General features: G+C 41.6%; 1 protein-coding gene across 1 annotated transcript in view; it reads left to right on the top strand.

Moving 5' to 3' along the window:
• Window positions 1–16,723, top strand: part of LOC110449459 (spectrin alpha chain-like) — a 66,838-nt gene that overhangs the window by 33,199 nt on the left and 16,916 nt on the right. The window contains exons 28-45 of the mRNA XM_021496335.1: window positions 1,496–1,560; window positions 1,758–1,857; window positions 2,926–3,000; window positions 7,476–7,624; window positions 7,773–7,962; window positions 8,465–8,731; window positions 10,893–10,977; window positions 11,240–11,424; window positions 11,651–11,755; window positions 13,182–13,291; window positions 13,431–13,529; window positions 13,853–13,973; window positions 14,152–14,406; window positions 14,730–14,828; window positions 14,998–15,234; window positions 15,412–15,548; window positions 15,807–15,996; window positions 16,335–16,514. Of these exons, the coding sequence (XP_021352010.1) occupies window positions 1,496–1,560; window positions 1,758–1,857; window positions 2,926–3,000; window positions 7,476–7,624; window positions 7,773–7,962; window positions 8,465–8,731; window positions 10,893–10,977; window positions 11,240–11,424; window positions 11,651–11,755; window positions 13,182–13,291; window positions 13,431–13,529; window positions 13,853–13,973; window positions 14,152–14,406; window positions 14,730–14,828; window positions 14,998–15,234; window positions 15,412–15,548; window positions 15,807–15,996; window positions 16,335–16,514 (2,649 nt within the window). The remainder of the gene's footprint in view (window positions 1–1,495; window positions 1,561–1,757; window positions 1,858–2,925; window positions 3,001–7,475; window positions 7,625–7,772; window positions 7,963–8,464; window positions 8,732–10,892; window positions 10,978–11,239; window positions 11,425–11,650; window positions 11,756–13,181; window positions 13,292–13,430; window positions 13,530–13,852; window positions 13,974–14,151; window positions 14,407–14,729; window positions 14,829–14,997; window positions 15,235–15,411; window positions 15,549–15,806; window positions 15,997–16,334; window positions 16,515–16,723) is intronic.

The following is a 16,723-nucleotide window of genomic DNA, read 5'->3' as shown; positions in this document are numbered from 1 at the left end:
TAATGTCCTGCTAAGGCAGTCTGTCCTGATCTTTGTTTGGGGTTTCATGTCCTGCTAAGGTATTCTGTCCTTATCTTTGTTTGGGGTTTAATGTCCTGTTAAGGTATTCTCTCCTGATCTTTGTTTGGGGTTTAATGTCCTGCTAAGGTAGCCTGTCCTGATCTTTGTTTGGAGTTTAATATCCTGTTAAGGTATTCTGTCCTGATGTTTGTTTGGGGTTTAATGTCCTGCTAAGGTAGTCTGTCCTGATCTTTGTTTGCAGTTTAATATCCTGTGTAGGTATTCTGTCCTGGTCTTTGTTTGGAGTTTAATGTCCTGTTAAGGTATTCTCTCCTGATCTTTGTTTGGGGTTTAATGTTCAGCTAAGGTATTCTGTCCTGATCTTTGTTTGGGTTTAATGTTCTGCTAAGCTATTCTGTCCTGATCTTTGTTTGGGTTTAATGTTCTGCTAAGCTATTCTGTCCTGATCTTTGTTTGGGTTTAAAGTCCTGCTAAGCTATTCTGTCCTGATCTTTGTTTGGGGTTTCATGTCCTGCTAAGGTATTCTGTCCTTATCTTTGTTTGGGGTTTAATGTCCTGCTAAGGTAGTCTGTCCTGATCTTTGTTTGGAGTTTAATATCCTGTGTAGGTATTCTGTCCTGATCTTTGTTTGGAGTTTAATGTCCTGCTAAGGTATTCTGTCCTGATCTTTGCTTGGAGTTTAATTTCCTGCTAAGGTATTCTGTCCTGATCTTTGTTTGGGGTTTAATGTCCTGCTAAGGTATTCTGTCCTGACCTTTGTTTGGGGTTTAATGTCCTGCTAAGGTATTCTGTCCTGATCTTTGTTTGGAGTTTAATGTCCTTGCAACAGCCAGGGTCGTATGAGGACGGGTTTCTAGGGAGACACAACAGCCAGGGTCGTATGAGGACAAGTGTCTAGGGAGACACAACAGCCAGGGTCGTATGAGGACGGGTGTCTAGGGAGACACAACAGCCAGGGTCGTATGAGGACGGGGGTCTAGGGAGACACAACAGCCAGGGTCGTATGAGGACGGGTTTCTAGGGAGACACAACAGCCAGGGTCGCATGAGGACGGGTGTCTAGGGAGACACAACAGCCAGGGTCGTATGAGGACAGGTGTCTAGGGAGACACAACAGCCAGGGTCGTATGAGGACGGCTGTTTAGGAAGACACAACAGCCAGGGTTGTATGAGGACGGGTGTCTAGGGAGACACAACAGCCAGGGTCGTATGAGGACGGGTGTCTAGGGAGACACAACAGCCAGGGTCGTATGAGGACGTGTTCAGTCCCGATAATAAAGAGTGTTTACCTACGTAGCTAAAACATAGTTGATGAACATTTTCCAGTTTATATAGTGTAACAAGCATTTTCTAAAAACAGAATCTTACTGTTCTTGTTTATGCTGAAAATACCTAATACAACAATGAAATACTGTTAATATCCATTCTCTGATGAAGTAGCTATTTGACATCCTCTAACGTGTACCTACTTGTAGGCTGATGCTAGAAAATCCAAGCTGCTGGACAGCTATGACCTCCAGAGATTCCTCAGCGACTACAGGTAATTTGTTAAAATCTGTGTCAGAGTTTTGTATTTTACTAAAATAGTGTGTCATTCATATATCAATAATAATGATACAGTGTTACTACTGCATGTTCTAGTGTCAAAGACTTTGCGTTAATCAATTCTATTCTGTATACAAAAAAAAGTCTTTCAATTGATTATGATGTACTGATGTTAATGTTGCTGTTCTTTAGAGACCTGACCTCCTGGATCAACAGTATGATGTCGTTGGTGTCGTCAGATGAGCTCGCCAAGGATGTGACTGGCGCCGAGGCCTTGCTGGAGCGTCATCAGGTAATTACTTACCCCATCATGTTATAGACGAAATACTCTTAATTATATCCATTCCATTTACAATTTCAAAATTAATAAATAAAATTCATTGTTTTACAGAAATGCATGCAGCTGTCTAGAATCTGTGCTAAGTAAACTAGCAGTTCAAGTTCAGAATCTGCCACAAGTTTTGATGATTCTCTCATTCAAGCACTATAGATGGTACTTGTAGTGTAAAACTACCCTCTGTAAGCTTAAACCTGCAGGCCCATTGTAGACTAGAGATAAAGCTTCAGCTTTCTGCTATACTTTCTGTCCTAAATACCCCAATCTATGTAAGCATCCCCTAGTGATCCATCAACTCAATAGATCTGTTACCTCCTGTACAGCCCAGTGATAGCAGCATTGACGAGATTTACCCAGTAAGTGCGTCTTAGTGGAGTGTATACTGGTGTTTTGTTGGTATTTCCCTGTCAATTCCAGATGTTCAGCTCAGTAACATAAACTGTACAGGGGGATAGCAGCATTGACGAGATTTACCCAGTAAGTGCTGGTTAGTGGAGTGTATACTGGTGTTTTTGTTGATATTTCCCTGTCAATTACAGATGTTCAGCTCAGTAACATAAGCTGTACAGGGTGATAGCAGCATTGACGAGATTTACCCAGTAAGTGCGCCTTAGTGGAGTGTATACTGGTGTTTTGTTGGTATTTCCCTGTCAATTCCAGATGTTCAGCTCAGTAACATAAACTGTACAGGGTGATAGCAGCAGTGACGAGATTTACCCAGTAAGTGCGCCTTAGTGGAGTGTATACTGGTGTTTTGTTGGTATTTCCCTGTCAATTCCAGATGTTCAGCTCAGTAACATAAACTGTACAGGGTGATAGCAGCAGTGACGAGATTTACCCAGTAAGTGCGCCTTAGTGGGCAGTATACTGGTGTTTTGTTGGTATTTCCCTGTCAATTCCAGATGTTCAGCTCAGTAACATAAACTGTACAGAGTGATAGCAGCATTGACGAGATTTACTCAGTAAGTGCGCCTTAGTGGGCTGTATACTGGTGTTTTGTTGGTAATCCCGTGTCATTTACAGATGTTCAGCTCAGAGATTGTCAGCCACTATGGTATCACACAGCTGCCCACGGAGGAGGAGATAGAGGAAGAGCTGGTACCTTATGTTTGTTCTACAGATCGCACGCCGCCCACCTAGCTACCATAGGCCGCCTTGTCGCATCTTGATTGTACACTGTAAAGCTTCTCATTCCTGGGTTTTAATCTTTTTTCTTGAATCAGAGATTTTATGAGTTTTTCCTGCAAATGCTTCTATTTATAAAAGTAATCTGATTTCTATGGATTTATAAAATGACATGAACTATTCATAACCCAGTAAGGTTTGAAGCTCTACAGTAAATGTTTATGTTGCTCTTTCATTACTGATTACATATTGTATACCGAAGCTCCATCATGCTTTTCAAGGAAAAAATAATATATTAAAACTACTTCATGCTTTTCCAAGAGAAAACATGTGGGAGAGGCATTGTTGTCAGCTCTATATAAAATGAGTTGTTCTTATGAATACTATGGATGTGCTTTAAGCATACCTATATAAATAATTCTAACATTGTACAATGGAATGAAAGAGCTGCATGGAAAATGAATGACTTCTTATATATAAGAGAAACATTTGCCGATTATTCTACTCGGCATTGGTTTCTATATATGAATCTCATCCTTGTATTTACTGTAATTAAGATTGTAGTACAATGATCGTCTCCACCTAGAGCTGTCAGAAGTGTAAAAACTTCACACATCAAGTGAACCAAGTAAAACAATACAGTTGTATTCACTGGATGCTGTTGATAAGTGCGAGTTGTATAATGGTCAGATATTAACATGCTGATAACCACTGCAGTCCCGTGACTAGGATGAGTGTTCCAAGAGTCATAACTATTGTTAATGCATGATGACTGGCTACACTAACGACCGCTGTACCGTGACTAGGACGTGTTTGTGATGACTGGCTACACTAACGACCGCTGTACTGTGACTAGGACAAGTGTGTGATGACTTGCTACACTACTGCAGTCCCGTGACTAGGATGAGTGTTCCAAGAGTCACAACTATTGTTAATGCATGATGACTGGCTAGACTAACGACCGCTGTACCGTGACTAGGACGTGTTTGGGATGACTGGATACACTAACGACCACTGTACTGTGACTAGGACAAGGGTGTGATGACTGGCTACACTAACGACTACTGTACCGTGACTAGGACAAGTTTGTGATGACTGGCTACACTAACGACCATGGTACTGTGACTAGGACAAGCGTGTGATGACTTGCTACACTAATGACCGCTGTTCCATTACTAGGACGAGTGTGTGATGACTGGCTACGCTAACGACCGCTGTACCGTGACTAGGACGTGTTTGTGAGGACTGGATACACTAACGACCACTGTACTGGGACTAGGACGTGTTTGTGATGACTGGCTACACTAACGACCATGGTACTGTGACTAGGACACGTGTGTGATGACTTGCTACACTAATGACCGCTGTTCCATTACTAGGACGAGTGTGTGATGACTGGCTACACTAAATGAGTGTTCCAAGAGTCATAACTATTGTTAATGCATGACGACTGGCTACACTAACGACCGCTGTACTGTCACTAGGACGAGTGTGTGATGACTGGCTACGCTAACGACCGCTGTACCGTGACTAGGACGTGTTTGGGATGACTGGCTACACTAACGACCACTGTACCGCGACTAGGGCGAGTGTATGATGACTGGCTACACTAACGACCACTGTACTGTGACTAGGACAAGCGTGTGATGACTGGCTACACTAACGACCGCTGTACCGCGACTAGGACAAGTGTGTGATGACAGGCTACACTAACGACCACTGTACCGTGACTAGGACGTGTTTGGGATGACTGGCTACACTAACGACCACTGCACTGTGACTAGGACAAGTGTGTGATGACTTGCTACACTACTGCAGTCCCGTGACTAGGATGAGTGTTCCAAGAGTCATAACTATTGTTAATGCATGACGACTGGCTACACTAACGACCGCTGTACCAGGACTAGGACAAGTGTGTGATGACTGGCTCCACTAACGACCACTGTACCGTGACTAGGACGAGTTTGTGATGACTGGCTACACTAACAACCACTGTATCATGACAAGGACAAGTGTCTAACGACCACTGTACTGTGACTAGGACGTGTTTGTGATGACTGGCTACACTAACGACCATGGTACTGTGACTAGGACAAGTCTGTGATGACTTGCTACACTAATGACCGCTGTACCATTACTAGGACGAGTGTGTGATGACTGGCTACGCTAACGACCGCTGTACCGTGACTAGGACGTGTTTGGGATGACTGGATACACTAACGACCACTGCACTGTGACTAGGACAAGTGTGTGATGACTGGCTACACTAACGACCATGGTACTGTGACTAGGACAAGTGTGTGATGACTTGCTACACTAATGACCGCTGTACCATTACTAGGACGAGTGTGTGATGACTGGCTACACTAACGACCACTGTAATGTGACTAGGACGCGTGTGTGATGACTGGCTACACTAACGACCGCTGTACCGTGACTAGGACGAGTGTGTGATGACTGGCTACACTAACGACCGCTGTACCATGACAAGGACGTGTTTGTGATGACTGGCTACACTAACAACCATGGTACTGTGACTAGGACAAGTGTGTGATGACTGGATACACTAACGACCACTGTACTGTGACTAGGACAAGTGTGTGATGACTGGCTACACTAATGACCGCTGTACCATGACTAGGACGAGTGTGTGATGACTGGCTACACTAACGACCACTGTACTGTGACTAGGACGAGTGTGTGATGACTGGCTACACTAACGACCACTGTACTGTGACTAGGACGAGTGTGTGATGACTGGCTACACTAACGACCACTGTACCGTGACTAGGACAAGTGTGTGATGACTGGCTACACTAACGACCACTGTACCGTGACTAGGACAAGTGTGTGATGACTGGCTACACTAACGACCACTGTATCGTGACAAGGACAAGTGTGTGATGACTGGCTACACTAACGACCACTGTACCTTGACTAGGACAAGTGTGTGATGACTGGCTACACTAACAACCACTGTATCATGACAAGGACAAGTGTGTGATGACTGGCTACACTAACGACCGCTGTACCGTGACTAGGACGTGTTTGTGATGACTGGCTACACTAACGACCATGGTACTGTGACTAGGACAAGTGTGTGATGACTGGCTACACTTACAACCACTGTACTGTGACTAGGACAAGTGTGTGATGACTGGTTACACTTACAACCACTGTACTGTGACTAGGACAAGTGTGTGATGACTGGCTACACTAACGACCACTGTACCGTGACTAGGACAAGTGTGTGATGACTGGCTACACTAACGACCACTGTACCGTGACTAGGACAAGTGTGTGATGACTGGCTACACTAACGACCACTGTACCGATACTACGACGAGTGTATGATGACTGGCTACACTAACGACCGCTGTACAGTGACTAGGACAAGTGTGTGACGACTGGCTACACTAACAACCACCGTACCGTGACTAGGACGAGTGTGTGATGACTGGCTACACTAACGACCACTGTACCGTGACTAGGACAAGTGTGTGTTGACTGGATACACTAACCCCATGCATGGAGTAAATACAGCCTAACTTCAAACTAATTAGCTGAGAGAATGGTGTTTTCCATCACAGTTTAGGTATTTAGTATTAACAGTGTGATACAGCTTGTTGTGTGGTGTTATCCCCGTACTATAAGAATGGACATTTATCATGGGGGACGATAGTTATGTTTACACCTATTTCTTATGAGGCAAGCATGCTTGTAATTATAAGATCAATTGTAAACATTAATTGACTCGACTTGTTTCCCTCAGTTAAGTTCTCTTTGAGTTAGAGCATGTCATAGGAAGACAATTTTAATAGCATGGCTGTAACACATGACCAAACTGATTTGGGTGCCGATTGAAACTGAGGCCCAGGGACGGAGCCTCCCTTTGTCTAACCCTCAATACCCTGGCAGGCTAAGGCCATGAAAAGTATTCAAAAATTAAATAGAGAGTTCCTTGAGTGTTCAAAAGAATTATACTTGTGAAAGAAACAATCATTTTTGCCCTTGATACTTTGTGTTTCAATGTTTCAGACAAATAACCAATGTTTTATTTTTAGCATGCCCAACAACTGTCTGGAATGTACAGTAGACTAACCTTATTTGCTCAGATTTTTCAGAAGACATTTTATTTTTCCACCTATTTTAATTTGACAAGTGGTACTTGTTCCAGTTTGTAGTATTATATTTAACTAGGTGTACATAAATGTACACGAGATAATTCACTCTGGATATCTATATTCCGCGCACATTCTGTTACATAACTTGCTATGTTGTAATAGCTGTCATTGTCTAAGGAACTTACTCCCATACTCTTATTAATTATTCATAATGCAGGAAATCAACAGATATTTTGACCTACATAATAGTATTGGGTGTGAATGTTGACTTTTTGCCATTATTGTGTTTGGATACAGAATTATCTATATTCAACATGTTTACAGGAACACCGCACAGAGATAGATGCCCGTTCTGGGACTTTCCAGGCATTTGAGTTGTTTGGCCGGAACCTTCTTCACAGTGAGCACTACGCCAGTGACGATGTGAATGGGAAACTGGAGGAGCTGGCCAAGGCTCGCGAGGAACTGGAACAGTAAGTTGTACTAGGGTTACGTGTCATTCTATAAATGTGCACAAGTACAATGTTAAGACTTGTGTAATGTTCCTACTCATTGCTCTTGATTGATTTAACAATGCATTACGTATAAAGTTGAGTTGGTGTAATATGTCCTGTGTTACAGAGCATGGATCGCACGGCGTATGAAGCTAGACCAGTGCCTTGAGCTTCAACTGTTTTATCGGGACTGTGAGCAGGCGGAGACCTGGATGCACTCCCGTGAGGCTTTCCTGTCAGGTGACGCTGTTGATGGCGACAATGTGGAAACGCTCATTAAGAAACATGAGGACTTTGACAGGGCCATCAGTAGCCAGGTATATATCTTCTCTGGCATTCCAGTTAGGCCATCAGTAGCCAGGTATATATCTTCTCTGGCATTCCAGTTAGGCCATCAGTAGCCAGGTATATATCTTCTCTGGCATTCCAGGTCACATTCCAGTTTCCATTCCAGTTCCCAAAATAAGTTGTGTGGACTTAGAACTGGTCAGTCTTTGTCATGTATTTATACACATCACAAATATCCTAAGGAGTATATGATCATTGTCATGTATTTATACACATCACAAACAGATGTTTTCCCCTACAGTTTAGGAAGTTAGATTGATTCAGGGTAGGTTTGATCCATGTTTAGCTTCCCTTTCTCTATGGTTCTACAGTTTAGGAAGTTAGATTGATTCAGGGTAGGTTTGATCCATGTTTAGCTTCCTTTTCTCTATGTTTCCCCCTACAGTTTAGGAAGTTATATTGATTCAGGGTTGGTTTGATCCATGTTTAGCTTCCCATTTCCTATGTTTTCCTGATTGCCTGTGTTTACAGCAAGAGAAGATCCAGGCACTACAATTGTTTGCAGACCAGTTGATCGGTGGAGAGCACTACGACAGCAGTGCCATCGCTGACAAACGTGACCAAGTTTTGGACCGATGGACCAATCTCAAGGATGCCCTCATTGATAACCGCTCCAAGCTGGGCGAGGCACAGACCCTACAGCAGTTTTCACGTGATGCTGACGAGATGGAGAACTGGCTCCAGGAGAAACTCCAGATTGCCATGGATGAGTCTTACAAAGACCCAACCAATATACAGGTAAATAGGATCCTCGGGGAAATAGTAGCCTACCAATATACAGGTAAATAGGATCCTCGGGGAAATAGTAGCCTACCAATATACAGGGAAATAGTAGCCTACCAATATACAGGTAAATAGGATCCTCGGGGAAATAGAAGCCTACCAATATACAGGTAAATAGGATCCTCCGGGAAATAGCCTACCAATATACAGGTAAATAGGATCCCCAGGGAAATAGTAGCCTACCAATATACAGGTAAATAGGATCCTCGGGGAAATAGTAGCCTACTAATATACAGGTAAATAAGATCCTCAGGGAAATAGTAGCCTACCAATATACAGGTAAATATGATCCCCAGGGAAATAGTAGCCTACCATTATATAGCTAAGGTTTTAAATCATTGGTTGATTGATAACGTTTCAATAGGGATTAAATGGGTAACCCACTAGTATTCAGGGAAAACAAAAGCAAAGAACTCGGAAGGAAAAATAACGATCTCTGACAGATATTCTCCATTTATCCCTGTAATCTCTGACAGATATTCTCCATTTATCCCTGTAATCTCTGACAGATATTCTCCATTTATCCCTGTAATCTCTGACAGATATTCTCCATTTATCCCTGTAATCTCTGACAGATATTCTCCATTTATCCCTGTAATCTCTGACAGATATTCTCCATTTATCCCTGTAATCTCTGACAGATATTCTCCATTTATCCCTGTAATCTCTGACAGATATTCTCCATTTATCCCTGTAATCTCTGACAGATATTCTCCATTTATCCCTGTAATCTCTGACAGATATTCTCCATTTATCCCTGTAATCTCTGACAGATATTCTCCATTTATCCCTGTAATCTCTGACAGATATTCTCCATTTATCCCTGTAATCTCTGACAGATATTCTCCATTTATCCCTGTAATCTCTGACAGATATTCTCCATTTATCCCTGTAATCTCTGACAGATATTCTCCATTTATCCCTGTAATCTCTGACAGATATTCTCCATTTATCCCTGTAATCTCTGACAGATATTCTCCATTTATCCCTGTAATCTCTGACAGATATTCTCCATTTATCCCTGTAATCTCTGACAGATATTCTCCATTTATCCCTGTAATCTCTGACAGATATTCTCCATTTATCCCTGTAATCTCTGACAGATATTCTCCATTTATCCCTGTAATCTCTGACAGATATTCTCCATTTATCCCTGTAATCTCTGACAGATATTCTCCATTTATCCCTGTAATCTCTGACAGATATTCTCCATTTATCCCTGTAATCTCTGACAGATATTCTCCATTTATCCCTGTAATCTCTGACAGATATTCTCCATTTATCCCTGTAATCTCTGACAGATATTCTCCATTTATCCCTGTAATCTCTGACAGATATTCTCCATTTATCCCTGTAATCTCTGACAGATATTCTCCATTTATCCCTGTAATCTCTGACAGATATTCTCCATTTATCCCTGTAATCTCTGACAGATATTCTCCATTTATCCCTGTAATCTCTGACAGATATTCTCCATTTATCCCTGTAATCTCTGACAGATATTCTCCATTTATCCCTGTAATCTCTGACAGATATTCTCCATTTATCCCTGTAATCTCTGACAGATATTCTCCATTTATCCCTGTAATCTCTGACAGATATTCTCCATTTATCCCTGTAATCTCTGACAGATATTCTCCATTTATCCCTGTAATCTCTGACAGATATTCTCCATTTATCCATGTAATCTCTGACAGATATTCTCCATTTATCCATGTGATCTCTGACAGATATTCTCCATTTATCCATGTAATCTCTAACAGATATTCTCCATTCAACCCTGTAATCTCTGACAGATATTCTCCATTTATCCATGTGATCTCTGATCCTGAAAAGGAAACTTTAGGTCCATGAACTTGTAGGAGGACTGTGATTCTCAATCCTGAAGGGGACTTTAGGTCCAGAAACCGGGTATCCTAAACCTGAAGGGTAGATCACTAGACGGGCGATCCGTGAATTTGTAGGAGGACTGTGATTCTCAATCCTGGTGGGGACTTTAGGTCCAGAAACCTGGTATCCTTTAACCTGAAGGGTAGATCACTAGACGGGCAATCCGTGAATTTGTAGGCAGAATTAGGATCCATTCTATAGTGATTTTATTTTGATGATGTTGCAGAGTAAACACCAGAAGCACCAGGCATTTGAAGCAGAGTTAGCAGCCAACGCTGACCGACTACAAGCCCTACTGGGCACTGGTCAAGGTAATACCTAGCAACAGTAATATTTAAGCCTTCAGCTAGCTGTGTATTTGTAACTTGTAATTGACAGTGTATCTATAACCTGTAAAAGATACAGTAAACAGATCTTAGAAAGTAATTGTCCTGGGTAATAAAAAACATGAAGGACATTTCATTTCATGTACATATTTCTTTTTATTATTAATCAAAACTATTTTTTAACAATTTTTTGAAATAGTGTGAGAATTGATTGTGGTTGGTCTAACTCTGCTGCTGTGTATTGTAGCTTTGATTGACCAGAAGCAGTGTGCTGGGTCCGAGGATGCTGTCCAGGCCAGACTTGAGAGTCTAGCCTCACAGTGGGAGACACTGGTGGCCAAGTCTGCTGAGAAGAGTGACAAGCTGAAGGAGGCAAATCGCCAACAGACCTACAACGCCGGGGTCAAGGACATGGAGTTCTGGCTTGGAGAGGTAAGAATTATGAGGATAGTAAATAGGTAAAATCATAGTTAACTCATAACTTGACATTTTAACTCAGATTAAATGCAAAATACACATTATACCTAAAAGATGAAAAATATTAATATTAATATCGTTGTCTTGACAAGAGGAGCAACTGTTGGTGTGTTTTATGTGATGTTATGTTGTGTAGTATGTAGATCGAGAAACCAGTGTTGAAATGCATTTGTAATTACAGGTAGAACAGATGCTTGGCTCAGAAGAGTATGGAAAGGACTTGTCCTCTGTACAGAACTTGTTGAAGAAACACCAGCTACTAGAGGCTGATATTGCTGCTCATGAGGTACGGTCAGTCTTTAATGTCCCGTTCACTAAGTACGGTCAGTCTGTAATGTCCCGTTCACTAAGTACGGTCAGTCTGTAATGTCCGTTCACTAAGTACGGTCAGTCTGTAATGTCTTGTTCACTAAGTACGGTCAGTCTTTAATGTCCCGTTTACTAAGTACGGTCAGTCTGTAATGACCCGTTCACTAAGTATGGTCAGTCTGTAATGTCCCATTCACTAAGTACGGTCAGTCTTTAATGTCCCGTTCACTAAGTACGGTCAGTCTGTAATGACCTGTTCACTAGGTACGGTCAGTCTGTAATGTCCCGTTCACTAAGTACGGTCAGTCTTTAATGTCCCGTTCACTAAGTACGGTCAGTCTTTAATGTCCCGTTTACTAAGTACGGTCATTCTGTAATGACCCGTTCACTAAGTATGGTCAGTCTGTAATGTCCCGTTCACTAAGTACGGTCAGTCTTTAATGTCCCGTTCACTAAGTATGGTCAGTCTGTAATGTCCCGTTCTCTAAGTACGGTCAGTCTGTAATATCCCGTTCACTAAGTACGGTCACTAAGTACGGTCAGTCTTTAATGTCCCCTTCACTAAGTACGGTCAGTCTGTAATGACCCGTTCACTAAGAATGGTCAGTCTGTAATGTCCCGTTCACTAAGTACGGTCAGTCTGTAATGTCCTGTTCACTAGGAACAGTCAGTCAGTTATGTTCTGCTTCTGAGGTTCTGTCCGTCATTAATGTCCGGTTAACAAGGCCAGCGTAGCAAAGTTTTCATGGAAGGGAAGAATTGCTTTGGTAAGAATGGTTACTGTAGATTAAGGGGCTGCTGAAGTTTGAGGGGCTGTAGCTTTAGCCACTGTTGTCCGAGGGGAAATGTGTGTTAAAGAGGTTACTCTAGTAAGAGGGGCAATTTGAGATTTAAAGGAATGTACAGCTTTTCGTTGAGGATTTCAAAATATTTTATGCAAGTAGACCTATGTAGAAATTGCATTATTTCGGATTATTTGACAAATATTAAGTGTGTGCAGGTCTGCAGGTATAGAGAATAGTGAGTAACTGATGACTTTGTGATGTTTTTAGGTATAGAGAATAGTGAGTAACTTATGACTTTGTGATGTTTTAGGTATAGAGAATAGTGAGGAACTGATGACATTGTGATGTGTTTAGGTATAGAGAACAGAGAGTAACTGATGACTTTGTGATGTTTTTAGGTATAGCGAATAGTGAGTAACTGATGACTTTGTGATGTTTTTAGGGATAGAGAATAGTGAGTAACTGATGACTTTGTGATGCTTTTAGGTATAGAGAATAGTGAGTAACTTATGACTTTGTGATGTTTTAGGTATAGAGAATAGTGAGTAACTGATGACATTGTGATGTGTTTAGGTATAGAGAACAGTGAGTAACTGATGACTTTGTGATGTTTTTCAGGACCGTATCAAGGACCTCAACACACAGGCCGACCAATTCTGTGATGCAGGAGTGTGGGACGCAGAGAGCATTGAGACCAGGAAGAGGACTATTAACGAACGTTACGACAAGTAAGTGTCCTCACAGGGACTGATAAACAAGGGTCATTTTGTTAAATGTTTCATCCACTTTGGGATTAAAATTTCAGTTTAGTGTTGTGGTGTTAAAGGGGTTGTTTCTGAAAAGACTGACTGATTGTTTTCTCTACAGAATCAAGGAGTTGGCGATTGTGAGGAGGACACGTCTAAACGAGGCCAACACCATGCACCAGTTCCTGCGTGACATTGATGATGAAGAAGCTTGGATCAAGTAAGTTCCTCAGTCCTCAAGTTCTTCTCCCTTACCTGTACCACCAGAGGGCCTGTATGTTTGTACTCCAGCAGTAATTTATTATTTACCTGTTAGTCATATGACCGATAGCTTATACAGTAATTTATTATTTACCTGTTAGTCATATGACCGATAGCTTATACAGTAATTACGTTAATACCCCTTGTTCTAGGATAGAAAGCGATTCAGTAATTAATTTAAAACCTTAAATTCTATGATAAATAAATTACTTTAGAAAACATGTCCACATTTAACTGATATTGAGGATGTGTTGGTGTGATATAAGACTTGTGTATTGACAGGGAGAAGAAACTGCTGGTCGGCTCGGATGACTATGGTCGTGATCTGACCAGTGTACAGAATCTTCGCAAGAAACACAAGCGTCTGGACGCAGAACTGGCCACCCACGAGCCTGCCATACAGGTAAGCTACTATCTGCATGTTGTCAAGGGCATGGAAAGTCCTTTCATTTGAGGTAATCATCTGGAAATTTTAGCAACTGCTTGCTTAAAAGAATGTTTCAGCGGTGCAAGCTATTTGTAGATGACATAAATCAATATCTGTATCAACATTATAGAACTGTAACTGTTTGTGTAAACAGGCTGTACAAGACACTGGAGCCAAGCTGATCGAGGAGTCAGACATCAACACAGCTGACATTAAGGACCGTCTCCAGCAGCTCCAGGAAAGCTGGGAGGAGCTCAAGTCCATGGCAGCCAACCGTGGCCAGAAGTTAGAGGAGTCTTACGCCTTCCAGCAATTCTCTGCCAGCGTTGAGGAGGAGGAGGCGTGGATCGCTGAAAAACAACATCTTCTGTCCGGGGGTGACCACGGTGATACCATGGCAACTGTCCAGGTACATATGTCCCTCAGTTCAGTAAAGGCAACTAGGAGCTCATCAACAAAATGTATTGTTTCTTGTTTAACGATGACTAGTGTAATGTAGTGATTATATTATGTCAATATCTAAGCTATATTTGTAGTCGTCACTTTTCGGTAATATTTTGATTGGACACTTACAGAGACTAGGTTGAATTTGTATGTGTATAGTTACTTGTTCAAAGATGATTAGTGTAAGTTCTGTGTAGGATACTTGTTAAACTATGATATACCCTCATTTGTGATCAAATGTTTTCTATTGACCTGACATGTTGTTCACATTTTACAATTATTCCACAGGGTCTTTTGAAAAAGCATGAAGTATTTGAGACCGATTTCCAGATCCATAAGGAACGATGTGAGGAGATCAAAAATGAGGGAGAGAAACGCATCAAAGAGGTTTGTGTACAGTAAACTTAAATAATCTACAATATCTTAATTTGAGTCCATTATCACTTTCAAATGATTCTTACTGTTTTTGATTAATATTGAGGTATGCTGTAATGTGCATGCATTATAAGATAATATGTAGTGTTTCAGGGTTGTAAGTGAGCGTTTCTATTGTCAGGGTAACCACAATGCTGACAGCATTGGTCAGAGAAACAGAGGCCTACAGGAGAGGCTGGATGCCCTGGATGCAGCCGCAGCCAGACGAAAGGCCGGGCTCATTGACAACTCAGCCTTCCTACAGTTTATGTGGAAGACCGACGTTGTAGAGAGCTGGATAGCTGACAAGGAGACACAGGTTCGCTCAGACGATTATGGACGCGATCTGTCTTCTGTGCAGACCCTCCTCACAAAACAGGTAATGTCTTCTGTTTGTTCTGCTATAGTCCCACTGCTATCAGTGTATAGACCAGTATCACACTTGTCAGTGTGATTACAACATAAACTTGTACTGATGGGGACTGATACACTTCAGCCCCTCATAGTTATACTCATATGAGGCTCCATATTTCATACTGCTGATTTTATCTTACAGGAAACTTTCGATGCTGGTCTTCAAGCCTTTGAAAAGGAAGGCATTCAGACAATTTCTGCCCTGAAGGATCAGCTGATTGCAGCCCAGCATGCACAGACAGCTGCCATAGAGAAACGTTACAATGACGTCATAGACAGGTGAGATATGCTGGTAGTTGTCTTTTTAAGCAATATTAATGACGTCACCAACCAGGTGAGGCATGCTGCTGCTTCATAAGGCTTTTCAGGGCAGAAATTTACAGAATGAAATTAGATATTTCTATTTGTATATACATGATAAATGTTACTTAACCAATGTATGGAACTAGGTATTTGATTATTTTGAAACATTAGCTGTTTCATGTACAGCTTGATATGAAATCTGTAGAAGTTTAAAATATGTTTTTCATGTTGTAGGTGGCAGAAGCTTCTCAATGACTCAGATGCACGTAAACAGCGTCTCTTAAAACTCCAGGAGCAGTACCGGCAAATAGAGGACCTGTACCTCACTTTCGCAAAGAAGGCTTCAGCCTTCAACAGCTGGTTTGAAAATGCAGAGGAAGATCTGACTGACCCTGTCCGATGTAACTCTGTTGAGGAAATCAGGGTAAATGGTGTTTACAGGCCTATCGACCTAAGTAGTGACTATTACCTTCAAAAGTCTGCTAGATTGAAAGCATCAAAGTAACAGAAAATCATTGTCTGTAAAAGTCTTTTACTTGTATATATATTACTATAGGCTCTGTATATGTATATTTTGTACAGGCTCAAATTATATATCATATGTTCATATTATAGGCCATGTGCATGTATATTATTTATACCTACAGGCCCTGTACATGTATATTGTTAATACCTACAGGCCCTGTACATGTCTACTGGCCCTGTACATGTATGTTGTTTATACCTACAGGCCCTGTACATGTATATTGTTTATACCAACAGGCCCTGCGTGAAGCCCATGATCAGTTCAAAGCTTCACTAAGTGCTGCTCAGGCAGACTTTAACCAACTGGCCGCCCTGGACAAGAGGATCAAAAGCTTCAATGTCGGAACAAACCCCTACACATGGTTCACCATGGACGCTCTGGAGGAAACCTGGAAAAACCTGCAGAAAATCATCAAGGTATGGCTCGATAGTGTCTGACTAGTTGTTGTTGCAGACCTGTCTCCATAGTGTGCTTAGAAATGTTGATATTACGCAGTAACATCCTACGAGATGACTTGCAGAAAACACTAATGACAAGGACACATTTTGATTAGTATCTACCTTTGTGTCCTGATATTGTTAGGACACAGTTTGATTAGTATCTACCTTTGTGTCCTGATATTGTT

Source organism: Mizuhopecten yessoensis, unplaced genomic scaffold (genome assembly GCF_002113885.1).
Source record: "Mizuhopecten yessoensis strain PY_sf001 unplaced genomic scaffold, ASM211388v2 scaffold4623, whole genome shotgun sequence".
Classification (NCBI taxonomy): domain Eukaryota; kingdom Metazoa; phylum Mollusca; class Bivalvia; order Pectinida; family Pectinidae; genus Mizuhopecten; species Mizuhopecten yessoensis.
This window is presented reverse-complemented; position numbering and strand designations above follow the sequence as displayed.